Raw genomic sequence first — 19,868 nt, forward strand, 5'->3', positions numbered from 1 at the left:
CTTGTACTTCCTTGGGGAAAAAAAGAGAAAAATACTGCCTTCTTTGTTGTCTATGGAAAAAGCTTGCTTGTGGTTATGAACCTTACTTACCAAGAGGAGGACTAAGAACATGGCAACCCAAAAACCCTTTTGTTTTGTTTTGTTTTTTGTTTTTTTTATTTTTTGTTTTCTTTTGAATTTCATGCAATAATTCACAGTCCCAAGCCCACAGTTTTCAAACAAAGTAGGAAAAAGGAAAAAAGAAGCAAAGGAATTGGTGGTTTTGTTTTTTTGTTGTTTCAAGCAGGACCAAATGTCAGAAAAAATGCTGCTTTTCTCAATCTTTTTTTTGTCCTTTTTAAAATTTAGTTTATTTTTTAAAATTTATTTCTGCAGGCAGTATTAATAGGGTTTGGTATAACCAGCAAGCACTCCTCTGTGTGTGTGTGTGTGTGTGTGTGTGTGTGTGTGTGTGTGTGTGTGTCAGAGTGCAGGTCTGTCTCAATGTAGAGGAAGGTCTGCATCGGGGTTGGGGGGTGTGCTGTGTGCATTTATATTGCATCAGGTCCCTCTTCTGCCAGGAGAATGGGCACTAGCTCTTCTTCTCATTCATTAGGGAAAGGAAAAGTTTAGTTGAGATGATAAAACTCATCAATAGAGGTTTTCTTTTTTCTTCCCATTTTGCTTTTTAAAAATGTTTTTTCCCTCTTTTTCCTTTTCCCCAAAGTTCTCCAAAGTTGCTGAACAAATTCAAACCCCTTTAGCTATGTGGTTTGTCTTCTTGAAGGGCTCTAAGGAAAAGTGCCTGCTGTGGCATGATTCAGCAGGTCCCCAGACTTCAAAGTTTTTGCCCTTTTTCTCAGGGTTTACCCTAACTCTGTCTGGAAAGGACAGACATGTTCCAGATCCTTGTTCTACCCCTTGTTACTGCTCTCCTCAAGAAAGTTTTTTTTCTTTCTTCTCTTTTATGAAAATCGGTAGTCCTTAGTTTTCTTTCACCATCTGGTTATTTTCCAGCTTCCCTTCCCAACTTGCCCCTCCCCTTGCCTATCCCTGCTAGGCAAATTTCATAAGGGTTTGAAATTAAAAAAATTTTTTTCCTCATTTTTCATGACAGTTATTGTAATTTTGTCTTCCAGGTATAGTAGGTCATGTGTGAATGAGGGGAGTTTGGGGTGTGTCTGTGTGTGAGTGTGAGTGTGTGTGTGAGGCGCACACACATCAGGACTTAGCACCAGTCATCATCGTCAGTCTCACTATAGGGTTCGTGCAGTCCTTTCCGGGGGCCTTGCCCTCGATGCCTGGCCAGTCCGTGGGTAGGATAGTAGCCATTTGGTAATCGCCGTCCGTGTCTGGAGGGCGAGACTGAGGCTGGGCCTCCTGCCCGGGAAGTCCTGGGCGACCGCCCGGTACCAGAGGAGGCATGTGGCGGGGTATCGTAAGTGAAGGCTGCCTCTTCGCTCCCTGGGCCGTCGGCGTCGTAGTCTGAGCTCTGATAGTAGCCGCCGTGATGCCTGGGTCCCGAGTGCCCCTCTGAGGTATGGGGGCTAGGTGCTGGCCACCGGGACCCGGCATGGCGGTAAGCCCTCGGGGACTCATTTCTTGGTGGGGCAGTGGCATGCCGCTCCATTCCTGGTGAGCGGCTACTGCCGTGGCCCCCTCCGGAGGGCCGTTCCCCCACCTGGTGCTCAGCAGAGGGGGCCTGGTACCTCCGTGGTCCAGGAGTGGAGGATCTGCAGGGGCGCACTGACTGTGGCGGCTGCGGCGGCTGGGGACCTGCGCTGCCAGCCTTACGGATCACTGGGGAATAGGACACATGTGGCCTGGGGGTGGAGGGGGTCTGGGGGAGCTGGCGGCGTCCACGCCGCGGTGTGCTGGTACCAGATGTTGAGGGGACTGGGCTTCCACTTACGGAACTACTGCCCTACACGAAAATTGAAACAAAGGAAATCAAAAAAAAATATACAACAAAATCAACCAAGAAGAGACAGGAGGAAACAGAGGACAAGACGGAGAGAAGGAGGCAAAGGAAACAACAGAAAATAAAACCCAACAGAAAACAGAGAAGGGAGGGGAAGGAAAAAAAACAACATTTTAATGGAAAAAAGGAGGAAAGCAACAGCCACAGGGAGGAGAAAATAAGAGACAACAAGGGAGATAAAGTAAAAAACAAACACAAAAACAGTGAGAAGAGAAATGAGAAATGGAGTTTTGTAAGTTTCGGGGTTTAAAGTAGCAAAAGTTCCCAAAATTACTCACGAGTCCAGAGGACAGAAATAAATCATAACTGAAACCAAAAAAAGGGAAGCCAAGGGTTAAAGAAAAAAAAAAAAAAACACAGCAGGGCAGCGGGCAGGGGACATGAGCCAGGGCCAGGCAGGGCCAACTGAGCTGAGGCACTGTCCAGAAAACCAAAAAGGGATTTCAAACAACTTAAATAGAAGTAGCTGCAGTAGAAGGGGATGGCATGGGGAGGGAAAGAGGGCACCACATCTGTGGTTGCTGATGAAATGCCCTCCTGGATATGGGAAGCACTTCAGAGAGCTGGTGCCTATCCCTGGAGGGGAACAAATGAATGTCCCGTCCTCAGTGTGTGTGTGTAGGTGTTAACTCCTCCAACCCCCACTACCTATGGGCTCTCACAGGACCTGGAACATGGGGAAACATGGAAGACAGCTGCCAGGGCTAAGGCAAGGGCAGTTTCAGGGCTCAGCCTGTGGCCTTTCCCCATCACAGTTCTTTCCTCCCAGGGGAGATAGAGAGGAAATGTGTGGCTATGAGGTCAGAGGGGAGAACAAATTAGTGGTGGGGCTTTGATCCCTTTTCCCATTCTACTCTTTCTTGCTCAGAATGTTTTTTCTAACAGCTACGGCAGTCACTTGACCTTTGCCTGTGTGTTGGGCTGGTGGTTGGTTAGTTTGGGGAGACTCATCACTACCCTTCTTATGACCTTTGCTACTTGTTGGTGATTATTTCTATCTATGTGTTTCTGCCCTTTGCTCTCTGTTGCTACCTGCTACTCTGTACATCCTGGAGTGCTATTCTGCTTAATCTAGAGCTAAAGGAACCCATAGGAGAGGGTAGGTCCTGAAGGAGAGCTGTGGCAAAATCAGGCCCCACTGCTATGAATGGGACTGCTCAGAGGATAGAGGAATATCGAGGGAATGAAGGGGGATCAGTTTTACTCAGTCTCCCAAATTAGATGTCTCTTCAGCCCTGCCCTTAGAGCTGCCAGCCTGATCTTTTCTCCTCACATCTATTTGCTCTCCATGACCAAGTGGAACCGGAGGGAGAGGGGCAATGTGCCAGACCCACCTGCCTATGAGCCATATGCTCTCGGCCCTCACTGGGGGAACGAGACCAGCGTTGGTCTCGGGCTCGGGGCCGTCCATACTCAGACCGCTCCTGGGAATAGCGCTCCTTGTCAGAGGATGGGTGGTGGTGGTGGTGGTGGTGATGGTGCTGATGGTGTTTTCGGTCCTTGGGCCTTCCTCGCTCCTGGTCTCGATCTTTTGAAGGCAAATCCCCAGACTGGGTGGTAATGCTCAGGTCTGTTCCTAAGCCTGGGCCAGAGATAGGAAGAGAGAGCCATGACACAAGAGAGGAGGAGATAGGGGAGGCAGGGATGCCTTAAGGACTTTTGCCTTGACCATAGGCTTTGGATCTAGGTGGGGTTGGGAAAGACTGCCAAAGTTACTCACTACCCATTCTCCTGAGGTTACTTATTTCTCTCGTTCCCCACCTTCAACCTTCTTGTAAAAAAGACTTTCTACAAACCATTCCCTTCTTCCCCAGACTTCCTTGCCTCCTTTTTTCTTCTAGGTTCATGCTGGTGACCTCAAACAGATCCTCTTAGAGCCCCTAAGCTGGGTCCCCTCACACCTTTCCATAAGACATATTCTGTAGATGATCCCTACAACATCTCCCAGTCTGCCTCCTCTCTAGATGCTTAAAGGACATTTCCACTCAGATGCTTCTAGTTTCCTGAAACTTCATTGTTAAAACTGTGCCTTCCCTTTCCTAACAACTTACTAATTTCTATCAACATCAGTTCCACTTATTCTCTTCCTAACTCAAAACCTACAAGTCATCCTTTGATTTACTTTTTACATCTGACCAATGTCTAACTCTTCCTTCCATGGATACCATCCTAGACCTTCTAAGTTCCCACTACCTCATGCTTCCACTTGCCTCTGGTAAAGTCCTTCCTTCTGCTCCCATCCACCCTGACACACCAACAAAGGACCTTCCTATGCTGTCATGCTTCTCCTTCAGACACTTGGATGATCAAATGCACTCTTCAGTCTGCTCTTCAGGCTCTCCATCAATTAGACCTCTCACTAAAGTATTATAGTATTTTGGAGTTGGAACCAACCTTTGGCATGTTTTAATTCAGCCTCCTCATTTTACAAATGAAGAAACTGAACTCCAAGGAGGTTAAGTGATTTGCCCAAGGTTACTTACATGGGTATTATTATTAAAAAACATAACAGAAGTGACAGATGCAGTGGCAAAACAGGTTTCACATTACCTAATATGTCCCATACCAGACTCATTCCTTTCATCTATATTTTATTCATCCCTGCGTTTGCTTATACAGTTTCTGCAACACAGAAGGCCCTTCTGCCTCCATTTATACTAATTCTATTTAATTTTATTAATAAATTTTGTTTTGATGCATAATGAAATCCTTACTAGGTTCCCAAAATTCTAACCCTATTTGTCCAGATGAAAGCTTCCTTCCTCTACGAAGTCTTCCTTGAAGTATGATCATATTATGGAATTGGAGCCCCAAAGGACTTTAGAGATCTTAGCCCAATCCCCTAGTCTAGGAAATTTTGAGTTCCAGAAAGGAGAGTCCAAAGTTACACAGATAAGAAATGGCAGAACTTGGGACATGAAATCAGGCTTTTTGACTCCAAAGTCTTATTTTTTCACACTGCTCACCCAACCTTGGGCTCAGACTACCGTTCCTTCCCTTTGTATTTATTCTTTCTCCCCTCCCCCATCTACATAATTTGCACAGAATATACACATTTATTTATGCTATCTTCCACATATCTTGCATCTCACTCTATTACCTCCTCAAGGGTGTGAGTACCATAGCCTTTCTCCTTCCTTGGTATCCTCTGTATGCTAGCGTCATTTGGCTTCAGGTAACTTTGCTGTTATTTCTGCCAGAAATATCCTCTTTCCTCAGTTCCCTTTAAGTACCACCTCCTGCATAATAAAGCCTTCCTTAGGGGCAGTTAGGTAGCATAGTAGATAAGAGTGCCAGGTCTGAAGTCAGGATGACCTGGATTCCAATCTGGCTGCAGACACTTTCTAGCTGTGTGATCCTGGGCAAGTAATTTAACTCCAATTGCCTAACAATCCTTATTGGGCTTCTACCTTGGAAACAGTACTTAGTATTGATCCTAAGAGAGAAGGTAAAGCTAAAAAAATAAAGCCTTCCTTGACTACTAGAGGTCATACTAGCCCCTTTCTTCTTGAAGTTCCCAGAGCCCATCATAATTGCACAGCTTAACACTGGTGTTCCATGAGTATTTCACATGGATTGGTCCAGGCTCCCTCATTAGACTCCAAATGCTGGGAGTACCCAGAAAATTGTTTGTTCCTTACCCAAAGGGAGGGGTCAGCAATGATTTGAGACCTTGGGCAATCACTACCATGTGACCTAAGGACAGTTTTTAAAAAAAAATCTTTACCTTTCATCTTAGAATTGATACTGATTCCAAGGCAGAAGAGTAGTAAGGGCTAGACAAATGGGGTTAAATGATTTGCCCAAGGTCACACAACTGAGAAGTGTCTGAGACTAGATTTAAACTCAGGATCTCCTGTCTCCAGGCCTGGCTCTCTAACTACTGAGTCATCTAGCTGCCCTGCCTGGTTTATTTTACAGCACTAGCTCAAGGCAGACCAAATTCTGGTATTCTACTTATATGGCTTTACATTTTTGACAGACATCCAAGTCTCAGAAGGGGAAGTGCAGAGAAACTGTCCAGAGGGGTTGGTCCAGTTGTTCCCTGGCTTGTGTTTTTACTCCTCCAGACTCCCAGGCTCCTGTTTTCATACTTCATTGAATATCAAAGTTGGAGGGGCTTCAGGGGCCATATAGCCTGACCAACCCATACGTTGATTCATTGAGCCTACCATGGGCAACACACTATTTTTCACAAGTTTTCTCCTCAAAGAAGGATAATATAAGATACTGTCTTGTCTAGATGGTTGGCCAATGCAGGGGAAATGAGGGGACAGGTGACACTCAACCTGTGTCCACATCTGTGTATCGGCTCAGAGAGCGTTCTGATGTCCGGTGGCCTCGTTCACGACGTCGCTGGTGATGCCGCTGGTTCTCCTCAGGGGTGACTCTTTCTAGAGAGTAGTCATCCAAGCGCCTGCCCTTGTGGCCCAGCATGGAAGCTGAGCGTTTCATGGGACTGGCATCAGAGATGGTCTGAGGGTAGAACAACAAGCCCAAATGTATGGTCACTGTATGAAGCCATCATCAAGTCCTGTTGGCAGCCAAACTAGTCTTAGTCTTGGGGTCATCCCCACTGGGCTATCAGTAGAGGGAAGGCAGCTTAGAGATGGACTTGGTCCCTTCCCAAGTTTTCTCATAACAGTGGTGCCTCCCAGGGGGGAATTTTTGGGCACAACTTTCCCCTTCTTTTCCCCCATGGCCACAATTATTGGTCTTTGGGGACTACTGTGATGGCTACCATTACTGTGTGGTGCCATAGAAGGCAGCATTAGAGAGAAAAGTGGGAAGGCCTGAAAGGGAATTTGGGACAAAATAGACCATATAGAACTCTCTGCCCTTCCTGACATAGACAGATATTTGGATTCCTTAGCCTTAAATACCCCATATGAAAAGAGCTTTTGCAAAGTCTAGCCAATTCTTGGGTAGAGTCCACTGAGGCCTAGAACACTTGGGGACAGGACTCCTAGAGATCATTTTTTTTTTTACTATACCTTGGGATTATAAAAAGATGATGGTGATACTTAAATTCTTTTTTTCTCCTAACTTCTGTATTCCACTATGGGGTGGAACATGTGGGGAGAACAAAGGATTGGAGCTCAGCCACAAAGTCCAGGCTATAGGCTGGTCTCCATTTCCCTAGACTGCCTTTCTGGCTTATGAACATTCATGACCGTAAAGAGAGACTGTTTTTAAGCCCAAGGTGAATCCCTTCCTGTCCCTTCCTCCTGCCAAGAGGACTAGAATTGTTTGAGTTTAGCTCTGGGGGCCACTAATGCACTGTAGGCCAGGCTGATGAGGGAGATGAAGGTGGCAATTTTGAACTATACCATTTTATGGAATTTTTTCAGACTGTCCCAGAGCCTCAATATTGAGTCTTGCCCATAATGTGTCAGCGATTTAGTGTGTTTGGGGACGGAAAACTGGCAGGGCAGGAGAATGGCTACTTGTCCACATAAATCACACTTAGTGTCTTAGAGAGTCTACAGTTGTTCTTTCAGTATTTGGCTAAACTGTTTTAGGTGCTCTTAGTCCCTGGACTCCAGAAAGGCTATCCCCATGACCAACTGGCTTTCCTTGGACTCAGTGCAAGGACCCAGGTAGGAGGCAGAATCCCAGAAGCAGGAAAATCCCTTGGAGAAAATCTAGCCTGGAGGTAAGAGTCTAGAACTCTAGATTATAGATCCAAATCTTTTCTAACATTTTATATCTTCTTTCATCATCTGTTAAATGAGGATAAAACTCCTTGCCCTTCCTGACTCATTGACTTTCCAGTCAGTTTCTTGTTGAGCTGAACCTAGGCTTATAATCTTGCCCTTAGAGATCAGGTCCCTGCATCTGTATATAGCTCTCCTCTGTTGCCTCAGGCCCATCGGGGGCCAGGATGGCAAAGCTTCTTCCCATCCCTCATGTCTTCTCCAGGGGCACCTCCTCTGCCATCTGTGAGAGACACAGATACACTATGTATATTTGTGAAAAGTAATGAGGAGAGCCTCCGTTGAGGCCAGGCCACAAGCCATTTCATTGTCTCCTAGAGCCTGAGTTCACCAAGAAGCAGTTGGCAAACAGGATGATTGTCTGGTCTCTAATGACCTTGGGTGGGAGAATTAAGGGGGGAATAGAGAAGGGAAGGTGGGGAGTTTGTGCCTTTTAGGGAAAAACTGCCTGTTCCCATCCAGGCCTGGGCAGAGAAAAAAGTTGTTTGTTTTTTTTTTGTTGTTTTTTTTTTTTTGCCAAAAGATGCCCTGTTTCTTTTATCTCCTTTGGTCCCTTCTCTTCTCCTGTTACCAAGGAATTCTCTATTGTTCCAAGTGCCAGAAAGAGGGAAGAAGGCTGGGAGCCCTAGATCTTATTGTCTAGGATCTACAGAGACAGCCTATTGCCCCTCTCTATGGCCAAAACCAAATGGGGGAACAATAGATTCTGCATGTCTCTCCTTGAAAGAGGGAGGGGGGAGGAGATAGAAGGTAGGTGGTTCAGCCAGTATGCAGCTTAATTAGAGCTTGGAATGATGGGCATATGAATAGGGAGGAGAGCTTATAGGGAGGTGGACAGTTGTTTAAGTGTCTGACACCTGACTTGGAGCATTTGGGGAAGGGTGCATGTAGACCTGGCTTTGGCAGTCTGGCTCCAGGAGGATGGAGAAGCCTCCAGCCTGCAGCACAGATATCTTAGCTTAGGGATTTTAGATATCTGGAATGGTTGATAGGTTTATGAGGACCAAGAAGAGAAAGAGGTGAATACATCATGGAAAACGCTGGGGCCCTCAGAGAAGCTGCCCAAGCCATCTTGAGAGAGGAGACACTGCAAGTCAATCAGTCTACTAGACAGTGGGCTCCTTGAGAGCAAGGACTCTTCTTTCATCTTTGTATCCTCAGCATTAAGCTCAGTCCTCTGCACATCGAAGGCTTAGTAATGTTTGTTGAATTGGACCAGACCTGGTATCAGCCACAGAGCTGTCCCCTCCTATAGGGCTACACAATCCCTCAGCAGCAAGAAACCTCCAGAGACCCTGCCTGAAGAGAGAGAATGGGGTGGGCTGGGCTGGGCCAGAGTGGCAGGCATAGACAGCCTGGCCCTGGCTACCAGAGTGAGCCTGCAACAAAGGATGGGGATGTTGGGGATCAGCAAGGAAGAGCTCTAGTGCCCCTCCCCACCCCAGTCAAGGTACGTACACTCAGATTATTCCCACGAGGCCGGCCCTTTCTCCTCTGTCACAGCCCCACAGGATGGTGCACACAGAAAGAACAGAAAGAAGAAAATAAATATCAAAGCAAAAAAGGAGAAGGAGGAACTGGTGGGAGGAGGAGAGTAGTCATGTAAAAATGCCACTCATTGAGTGAGAGGGACAGCAAAGGGAGGATGGGGAGAGAGAAACCTGAGAAAAAGTGAGGAGAGCAAGAAGAAGGAAAATCAGAAAAGATTAATGTCATCAGTAAGCAGCCACTCCAGATAATTAATCTCAGAGTGTTTGACACTCTTTATGCTGGGCAGGTTTGCTTGGTGCAAACCAATCTGCTGACATGTTAAGATTGAAAAAGACAGACAGATAGAAAGACAACAGGGAGGCACATGACTGATGAATGTGAGATAATGAAAGCAACATGGGGATTGGAGCAAGTTCCCCAGCATCCTGACCATTGACCCTGCCTCATGCAATAATTCCCCTGACCCTGCCTCCCCATCTTATGCAGGTGGCCTCCACAGCCCATTCTTGCCATTGCTAAAAGCTGCAGTGTTATGGCCCTAGCCTTCTCATCTCACTGATGCTGGCAAGACCCTGGTGGGCCTGACTGCCAAAGTTCTTCATGTTTCTTATTGATTGAGGGTGTGTGGATGTGTGTCTAGGGCATTCCGTTTTCTGTAGGACAAGGTATCCAGCCTGTCCTCTGGTCCCCCTAATCTGGCCCCCAAAGCCCTTCCCTTCCTCTGACGGCAGACTCATTCCCTGAATATAGGAAGATGGGGGAGAGGGTCCTTCCTGGTGAACCTCTGCCCCCAGAGGAAACAGTGCAGCCTTTAGTAGAATTTGGGGGTTCTTTCCCCCTATCAAGCCACCCACTGTTCCAACGCAAATGCCACACAAGAAGCTTGTCTAAAGCCAAACATGCAAATACATGGACTAGTCCTTCATTTGACATTCATTCATGCACCACTCTGTCCATCCAACCACCCAGCAGTAGCCTTGGGAGGGCCAAGCCATATGAGACTCAAGCTTAGATCTCACACCCTCAGTACTGTAAGTGTTAGACATTTGCCTGAACTTGGAGGGTCCTGCTAACACCTTTTCTCATACTAACCCCTGGAAAAAGCTCAGTCACAAGGGAGCCTACCTAAGAATCAGGGGAGAGGGAAGTAGACCGCTGACTTCTGGGAAATAGTGAACAACCCGTGGAGTCAGAATCTCCTCCCCTATACACACCCACACACAAACACCCACACACACTCACGCCTACCCACACACATCTTACAACATGGATGGGGGAAAGCTGACAAGTTGGTAAAGCTGCTTAAGACTCAACCACTTAGAAGTCAACACACACACATGCACATACATCCACACATGCATGGATATGCACACTCATACCAAGGCCCCTCCCAAATTCTCAGCTTTATCAGGATGAAGATTACAGTTAACATGAACCTCTGCCATGCTGGGGATTGGCCCTTGCTTTGGGCATACTGAGGCTGCCCTAGGCCAGGAACATGCTCATGCAGGCACCGGAAGCCTGATGGAATCTGTCCACTGTCTGTCCATCTGTCTGTTGGGCCTTGGAGTTCCAAGGCCAAGTTTTCTTTGACAGACCCACTCCTGGGAGTGAGACGTGAGTCTCCTTATCTTCCATATTCTCACCTGTATCCATTTGGATTGAACATCGAAAAAACCAATGGGTTTGTCATCACCCACATACATCACATTCCACCCTTACCCTCAGGATGGGAGAGCTGGACCCTCTACTAAGTGCTCTGCACAGAGAAGGCACTTAATATTTGTTATATTGTTGAATCCAACTGGCCCACTAAATCTTGCCTCTTAGTCCAGATGCAAGAACAATTCATTGTTTTCCCAAAGTGACTAGGAAGAGGAGTAAGGTCAGTCTTCTCCTATCACTGCCTTTACCTCAGATTCACAACTCCACTGATTGTCAATGTTCTCAAAAAAGCTCTCTCCCTCCTTTTTTGTTCTTCAAGTTAAAAAAGTGATGATGCATTACCTTTAGTCTCAATTTTCACCCACCCTCCTGGAGGTAAAATCTGTAGGTTGCCAGGCCTCAGCACTCATTGGTAGGAAGTCTAAGGATTGTTTGCACTGACCAAGGCCCCTACGTATACGCAATAAAGCTGAAAATGGCATTCCCAGGAGTTTTGCCTCCCGACCTGAATCTCCCATCGCGTACCTTCCCCTGGCCAGAATAGGCACTGGCTTTTTTTAAACCTTATTGGTTAATGACAGTTTAGAAGGATTTATGAAGGGAGTTGTCACCACCCTTATCCTTCAGATACTTTCTCACGTTCTTACTTCTACTCCATCTAGGAGCTGGCTCTGGCTCCTTGGGAAGGGTCTACCCTCTCCTGCTTAATGAAGGTCTCTTCCCATTTAAGGGAAGTGATGAAGCTCAATCAGTCTGGGTGTGATGAATAAGCTTTCTTAGAGAAGGTCATAAAGGGAACAGGTCCAAGGGCTTTGTCTTTTAGACAGTCCCAGAAACAACTAATCATTTCTTCTTTGTAAGCTCTTCTTTGCTAATAGTGAATCTCTTCCCCTTCCTGCCCCCTACCCTCTCCACCCACCCAAGCAATGGGCCAGATGCCAACACAGACAGTGGGGACCCAAACTCATTTAAAGTCAACCTAAGCCATTTACCAACTAAGAAGAATTCAGTGTTATATACCTCCCCTTCCAAAACTGGATTCAAGGATTAATAGTTTTCTATCATTAATACTCCAACTCATCTGCATTAGCTCTCAAGTATGTATGTGTATATGTTATCTATTCATACACACATGTATCTGTAGATATTATGGTGGATGTAGGGCAGAGGCTTAGAGAAGAGATTTCTGAGTGGTTTCCTGATTGGCTTTGCCCCCTGAGGCCTGGGCCTTGGATGACTAAAAGGAAGCCTTAGGGTAGGTGGGAAAGCTCTTCAGACTCCTGAGGAATCTGCCACGTCTTCCCCTCTGCCCACCCAAGCTAGCCTGGCTTCATCTCTTGTAGCCAGAATGCTGTCTGTGGCTAATAGGCAGTCACTTAAACCATGTTTTTCTTCAATTCCTCTGTATTCAGGTCCTTATTCCTAACCCCAACTCCCTACACCATGGAACACTTATACTCCCCAGAAAGGGAAGGTACATTTTTCGAAAGTATAAAATCTAGAGGAAAAAAATACTCCACTCCTCTGGGGGTGGGATAGAGAGCAGAATTAGAGGCCTCTTTAGGCAGCAGCAGCTCTCTGGGGGAGAGGGCCCTCTGTGGGCTCACCTGCCCCCTTGGAAGGTTCCGATGAAAGCCCCTCACCTGGTTTTCAGCTGGGAGCCGGGGCATGGAGGTGGCTCTGCCCTGCCCTTCCATAGGGAGGTAGTGGTCGCTGTCTGAGTAGCCGTCCTTCCCCATCTCTCTCATCTCCACAGACTGCAGGGGACACAGCAAGGGGGTGGGTAAGCCTGAGGCTTGAAGCGTGTGGAACCAAGGGGATCCCAAAGCAGAATCAGGAGTCCTGGACACTAACTTTGGCTTCTTACACCCTACTGGCCAATCAGACTGACAGACAGATGCTTTTGTGCTGAATAATTTATAAGTGATTCACACGCAATGTCAGAATGTTTAGCTCCCATGGGCTTTATCCCAGGCTTTTCTAGCTGGTTAGTTACCCCTAGCTTGTTCTATGCCTCTGGTTTCAGATCTCTTTTTTCCTGACTACTTTTGGGCTGGGGTTGAGAAAAGAGAATTCTAAATTACTTCAACCTCAACATCTCTGAACCAGCCCTCGATTGGGGAGGGGAGGTTAGGTTAGATTTAGCATCCAGCAGATGGACCAACTATTTTATTCTATTTTCATGGCCTGGTGGCTCATCTCATTTGCCTTTCTTACCAGAAGAAAAGGGGATCTGAGCTAACTCAATAGAAATGACTGTGAAAAATTAAATAGAAAGGAGTGTGACAGTTTAGCTTGTTTTTGGTTTTTCTTTTTGCCACCTTCTGCCTCCCCCCCCCCCCCCCCCCGCCATGTATCCCTTTGGCTTCTTTGTCCCTTAGCCTGGGAAATAAGGCCTAATGACAGTCTACTTATCCCTGGCAGAAAAAAGTTAGCAGAGACTTCTAGAAGCCAGCTGACTTCTGTTCTCTCTTTGAAGAAGTGAGACCCTTATCTTACTGTGAGTAGAAATATGGGTCATCCTTAACTATAAAGTATTTATGATTTTGTAAAATTACAATTTAAGGTTTATGGGAAATCTTTTCCCTGGGATTTGTCTGGCACCTGAGGTATGTCATCGAAAGGAACTTGGGGAAATGGGGTGGGCTGATGACCTTCCCTTAAAAGAGCAGTGTTGTTCTTTGGATTTAAGGTATGTATTATACCTCTGTATGGCAAATTATCACAATATTTAGAGCTGGAAAGACCTTTGGGATCTTCTGGTCCAATCCCTTTATTTTACAGATGAGGAAACAGAGGCAGTAACTAGCATAATCAGGGCCCAAGCCCAGCTTCTCTCTAAACACAGTGCCCTTTCTTCTATACTAGGATGCTTTCTGAGATCCACAGATGGCACCCAGACCAGGAGACAGGATCTCAGCAAAAGGCAGCAGCTTTGAAACAAGAAGAGAAAGAAGGCATCCTGTCTGTAGGGACTATAAGTCATGGGATGAGGTACTGAGGTTGAAGGCTATAAAGGTTCCTCACAGCAACTAGACCCATATATTTGTAACAGGAGATGATGGAGCAAAGGATGTGGAGCCGGTCTTAAACAAGTGGCTCATTAATATGTTTTAGACAAACAGACTAGGACAGGAAAATATGGGTCAGAGGTGAAGGATGGACTCCCAGGTGTCTTGAGTGACAAAGACCTTTTAAGAGTGGCAAAAGGAAATTCTCTGCAAGAGAGCTCTGGAGGTCTGGTTGACTGACTTAAGCTCACAGGATTTAGTAAGGGATGCTGAAGACCAGAGAGGTTATGAATTGCTCCAGGTTACTCTGCTAGGGACCAGTAGGGCAGGATTTTGAACTTAGGTCTTGCAGCTGTGGTTAGATCCAGGGCTCTCTGAACTCCACCCAATGCAGGATCTCTCCAATATGCTAATGTAGACACAGCTCTGGACTCCAGAAAGAGTCAAGAGAAATAAGGATTCAAATGATGGTTTGTAGCAGCTCTGGTATCCTAGTTATATCATGTTATCTCTGTGAGCCACAGTTGCCTCATCTATAAAAAGGGGATATTATTTTGGGGGAGGTTATTTTGAAGAAAGCACTATGGAAATGGGAGGATTTGTAATTTTTTTTTTTGCAGATACTATGGAATGGAGGGTCAAAAGCAGTTGCTCTAAAAGTTATATGCTAGCCAAGCCAAGTTGTGTCTGCATGTAGCTATGTATACTTATGACAGCATAAGAGCTCTATCTTCTGTAGATATTTCTGTTTCTACTTTCCCCTTTATTGTTCTCCTAGTAAGGCCCCTCTCTGAAAGAGTTTTGTCTTCATCAAGGCCAAAAGAGGCTAGAAGTGGAAGGAGAGTGGCCCTTGAGACTGTGTTATTCTTTAGGCCTGGACTATTAGGGAGGGAGTCAGTTTCATCTTCTTTTCTTCCTTTACCACTGACCCCTACCCATCCCATTCCTCCCATGTTGCTTCCTCCTTGGCTCAGTAGCCCTCCCTCCCCAAGCAAAGTAGGAATTAGCAAACAAGATGACCCTTTGGGGGCCCATTTAGGCGTGAGGACATAGGTACCTGAGAGCTGGGTCGGCTATTGGGCAAATCATCAGGAGGCCCTCGTTCAGGGCTCCACGTTCCTGTCTTCTGGAACATCTCTTGGGCACGTTGGGTCACCCAAGATGGACTCTCCTTCATGCCACCTTCATGGGCCAGACTGCAGGAGTGGGATAGAGAAATAAACAGTAAATCTCAACAGACACTATGCCTACATTGCTCCTCAACATTCTGTGTTTTGTTTAAGAAATTTGAAGTCTGTGTCTTATTCCCTCTCCAAGATGATGAGCTCCTGGAGAGCAAGGTTTTCATCTCTGCGGAGGTATTCAGCAAATATTTGTTAAATTGAAATTAAAGTGGCAGGGTGTTCTCTTGGCCTACCCTTCTGTATTGCCTTTCCCTGGGAGCAAGGCATTCTAATGGTCTCTCAACAAGATAATCTCATCTAAGTGCTAGGGGACCAGAACATTAGGGAATCCTTTTCCCCAAAACAACCCCTTTCCTTAATGTCAGCTCTATCCCTTGAAGAGGGGACCAAGTTTTCCCCCTCCTTTCCCTTGGGCTCACTCCCATTGTGGTCTAGGTCTTTTAAATGCGCAGCTCTTGCTAGGTAAACATGAACACTCAAATTGTTTGGATTATGTGGGGAGTCATTGATTACATTCTTTTGGAAAGATGGAGGGCAGCTGGGCCTTACCAAATGCTCTGCCTCTACACTCTTTGTATGACTAGACTTTGCCATCTGCCCTAGGCAGTAGTGACTACCTCTCTGGCACTGTTATCAGATGGACTGTGGCATTCTTAGGACTAGGGTTTTTTGTTGCTTTTTTTTTCATATACTCTTCAGCTGGATCCTTTCCTATCTCTCTGCTAATTAGAATGAAAGCTCATTAAGCAGAGGGACTGTTTTGCTTTTCTCTTTGTATTAGTTCTTAGCACAGTGCTTGACATACAATAAGCTTTTTTTAACCATTCTTTCAAAAGGCAAAATGTCTAGGGTGTGGGAGAGGGGATGCCCATTGGACTTGTCTTGGGTCATACTCACAGTTCTCCTTGGTCTAGCTGAGAAGAGGGGAGGGCATTCTGACCAGGAACACCGTCCTGAGTTGGAGATGGTGGCTCCATGCGCTGGAACATCAGTGGTGTCCGGTTCTGTAGGAAAAGATGATGATTCAGAGGGTTTGGTGGCTTTGGGACTATGAAATACCCAAGATGTGGGGTTTGGAGGCACATGGGTTAAAAAGAGAGAAGGAGGTGGAAGAGATTGAAAGGGGGAAAGAGAGGAAGGAGAAGAAAAAGAGGAGAGAAGGAAACAGAAAAGCAGGAGTGGGAAGTGGCAAAATTACTTCCCTGTATTAAGAAGAAATCTGAGGGGCATGGGTAGGTAGCCCAGTGGATAGAGAACAAGGCCTGGAGACAAGAGGTCCTGAGTTCAAATCTGTCCTCAGATATTTCTTGTCTGGGTGACCCTGGCTAAGTCACTTGACCTCCATTGCCTAGCCCTTACTTATCTGCCTTGGAAATGATCCTTAGTATCTATTCTAAGGCAGAATGTAAGGGCTTAAAAAAAAAAAAGGAAAAAGAAACCTGAGGCCCAGCAAAACAGAGAATTGTATACTTTCAGGGAGGTTTTCCTGGCTTGGGTGGGGGTTACAGAAACTATAGGAGGAATCTTCCCTCAAAGGTGAAGGCTGGAAAAAATTAAAGAAATCTGAGACTGGAGATGGATACTTATGCCAGTCTCCCAGGACACAGAGAGTTTATTCTTATAAGGAGAGAGGTACTTTCCGTTTTCCAACTTCACTAACTTCACAGCAGAAAGAAATTAGGAGGAATGATCATAAGGGAGACCAAGGTGAGATATTTAAGAAACCCCTAGAAGCTCCCATTAGGGAGAGGAGAAGAGGAACACCATGGAATCTCCTCTAAACAACTTCAAAGCAAGGTAAGGGAACAGTGGAAGTCTGGGTCACCAATGGAGCCTCCCACTTCTTCCCCTCCTGGTTGGGGGGGGGGGAGAGAGAGAGAGAGAGAGAGAGAGAGAGAGAGAGAGAGAGAGAGAGAAACCTGAGGTCCTCTCTGGTCTCCAGCTAATATACCCCACTGAGGCTCCCCCTTTCTGTGGCCATGCTGGGCTAGGCTGCGAAGGTCTTGGGCCAGTACTTGCCTGCTCCTCTCTCAGGGCCTGTAACTTCTTTGCCTTGCTCTGTCGGTAATATTCCATGATCATCATGGCTGCATATATCTTTCCCACCGTCAGGTCTGTGGCTGTGGGCAAATGGGACAGGCAGGATCCCTGTGAGAGAAACCTATGCTATCCACCAGGGAAGATCTCTCTCAGCTCTCCAACCCAGTTCCAGCCAATATCACTTGCCTTTCTGGAACCCAAGCCCATTTCAGAAGGTAACTCGGGGCCCAACTAGAATGTTAAGAATTAGAGGTAGAGGAGAGAGGGAAGTAACTAAGCTGGGATTTGTTTATTTATTATTATTATTATTTTAAAATTTACCCTTAGTGTACCACATGTAATCAAAAGTATTTGTTAAATATAGTCTATACCTAGGCAATACATAAGCTAAGATTTAAATCCAGGTTCTTTTACTTCAAATCCAGTGATCTTCCCACTATCCTTGATGGCTCCCACTATACTTTGCTGCTTCCCAGGGTATTAGGGCTAGAAGGTACTTTAGAGATTACTTAGTTTGGGATCAGGGCCTGACTTCTAGGTCAGTGCTTTAACCATTAGTTTGTGCTGCCTGTCAAGGGACAGGCTTGTGGCTACAATCTGTCCCTGGCTCCCATCATGTTCCTGCTCTCTTCAAACTTAGGGGAAACCACCTACTGTCTCCCTGTCCATTCTTCCCTCTACTATGGTTCCCCCAACCCATCCTTCCTGTTCTGCAGGTTTTACAACATTAGCCTAGGAGCCTTCTCCAAAACTCCTACCCCAAAATAAGGAGCTGGCCCAAGGCCTCACTGTAGAAGGCTGCTCTTCTCCTGGGGCCTATAGGAGCATTGGGGATCATTCTTACATTTGTGGGGGGTGACGAGAAGGTCAAGTGTCTTTTGTGAAAGATTGGGCCAAATGGCCATCATCTCCTTCCGTAACTCAGCATCCATCTGTTGTTTGTCTGCTCCCCCTGTAAGATCAGCCAGAGAACATAGTGAGTGTGGGGCTGGGCTGGCAGTATCTTGCTCTCTAGACCCACCCATTTGACCATCTCTGGTCATAAACTGGCTTTCTGGTAGAAGCCCCTCTAGTCCCAGTGGGCTGGTTTGAGCCAGGCTTGTGCTTCAGGTAGAACTTCTGCCCAAGGAGCTCTGGAAGTAATGGGGATCCGAGATTAGGGGGACATTTCCAAGGGCTGTCCATGAGCCTGGAACTTAAACTCGGATATCTGACCCCAAAGAGGAGACTTAGAGGCATCAGCGTTGGGGACTGAAATCCTGCTTGCCTGCTGGATAACTCCATCTGGGATGAACAACCAATAATTCAGTTCATCTTGTCTAAAACTGACTTCTGACTTCCCCTAAAATAGCCTCTTCCCTCAATTTCTGTTTTTGTTGAAAGCACCATTGTTCTTTCTTCCGTGATGACGCTGTCAGTCATTTTTGACTTTGTACTTTCCATCATATCCCACATCCAATCAGTTATCAAGTCCTGGAGTGTATATCTTTGCAATGAATCAAACTTGTTCCCTCCTCTCCATTCTAAGCACAGTGCTTGGCACACAAATGGTGCTAAATAAATGCTAAAAGTCAGGCCCTTATCTCACCTATATTGTTGCAATATATATCCTCCTAACTGGCCTCCTTTTCCTCTAGTCTGTTCCTAATGCAACCTATTCTGTATCCCAATGCCTGAAGTAATCTTCCTAATACATTGCTATGGTCACATTGGTCCTATTCCAAAATCTACTGTTGCTCCGTTTTTTATTAAAGTTTAAATTCTTTTCCCTACCCTTCCAAAATCTGATTTCCACCTACCTGTCCAGTTTTTATCCTACCCCCCCCCCTTTTTCATTCTAGCCAGAGTGGCCTAGTCTGTGTTGCCTGTTCTTGCCATCCCTTTTTTAGATCCATGCCTTTTCTGAGCATACCTTCCAATCTCTGTTGAGATCCCACCTTATCTTTGAGCCTTACCTCATCACCAACTCTTTATTTCTGCCTTTCTTAGCACCCCTAGGTGAAAGTGATTTCTCATCAACATTCTCACAATTCTCCTCTGTTCCAGTACATCCTTTTGTATCTTACTTGAGTACATGTTCTGTTGCCTTTTATTAGTACATAAACCTCTTGCATATGGGATCTTTGTATCCCCAACATTGGATAAGCATAGAGCCTTAGATTTGTGGTGCAGCCAACACTGGAGTCAGCATGTCCCAGTCAACCAAGCTGCGCATGCAGTAGAACTGGCTGAAGAGTCTACTCCATGGGCAATCAAATGAAACTCAAAAGACAAAATGCCCTTCTGAAATCTCCCAGGTAGTGAAAAAGCCATGACTGCACACAGAAACCCCTGGGGTTCAGTGGCTTAGTTTGTAGTTCTGAGCTGAGACTTGAAGGAAGGCAAAGATTCTAACAGGCAGAGATGATATTGGAATATGTTCTAGGTATAGGCAGTGGTTTGTGCAAATGTGTTGAGACAGGAGATGGAGTACTGAGGTTGGGGAATGGCTAGTATTTTGGTTTGGCTGAAAGATGGAATTTGTAAAAGGCAGTGGCATTAAATAAAACTTAAAAAAATACTCAATTAGCAAGCATTTATTAATACTTACTTATGTGATAGGCGCAGTGCTAAGTGGGGGCCTAGAAAGAAAGGCGTCTCCCTCACCTCCCCAGCAAACCACCCACTAATCCCAAGAGTTAGTGTTTTGGGGTCATAATATGTAGAGGAGAGTAAGGTAGAAGAAGCATAGAAAAAGCAGGAAAGTCCAGTTCATATAGAGCTTTAAATAACAAATGGAGGACTTTATGCTTGATCTTGG

The 19,868-nt window shown here is 45.9% G+C and overlaps 1 protein-coding gene across 1 annotated transcript in view; it reads right to left on the reverse strand.

Annotated features, from left to right (window-relative positions):
• Positions 1-441: 441 nt before the first annotated feature.
• CACNA1A (calcium voltage-gated channel subunit alpha1 A) overlaps positions 442-19,868 on the reverse strand; it is a 143,794-nt gene continuing 124,367 nt past the window's right edge. Inside the window, exons 40-47 of the mRNA XM_044685076.1 lie at positions 17,913-18,020; positions 17,048-17,148; positions 15,926-16,032; positions 14,902-15,040; positions 12,477-12,590; positions 6,250-6,436; positions 3,295-3,542; positions 442-1,903 (exon numbers count right to left, since the gene is read on the reverse strand). Coding sequence (XP_044541011.1) covers positions 1,208-1,903; positions 3,295-3,542; positions 6,250-6,436; positions 12,477-12,590; positions 14,902-15,040; positions 15,926-16,032; positions 17,048-17,148; positions 17,913-18,020 — 1,700 coding nt within the window. The 3' untranslated portion in view covers positions 442-1,207. The remainder of the gene's footprint in view (positions 1,904-3,294; positions 3,543-6,249; positions 6,437-12,476; positions 12,591-14,901; positions 15,041-15,925; positions 16,033-17,047; positions 17,149-17,912; positions 18,021-19,868) is intronic.

This window comes from Gracilinanus agilis, chromosome 1, assembly GCF_016433145.1.
Source record: "Gracilinanus agilis isolate LMUSP501 chromosome 1, AgileGrace, whole genome shotgun sequence".
Taxonomy (NCBI): domain Eukaryota; kingdom Metazoa; phylum Chordata; class Mammalia; order Didelphimorphia; family Didelphidae; genus Gracilinanus; species Gracilinanus agilis.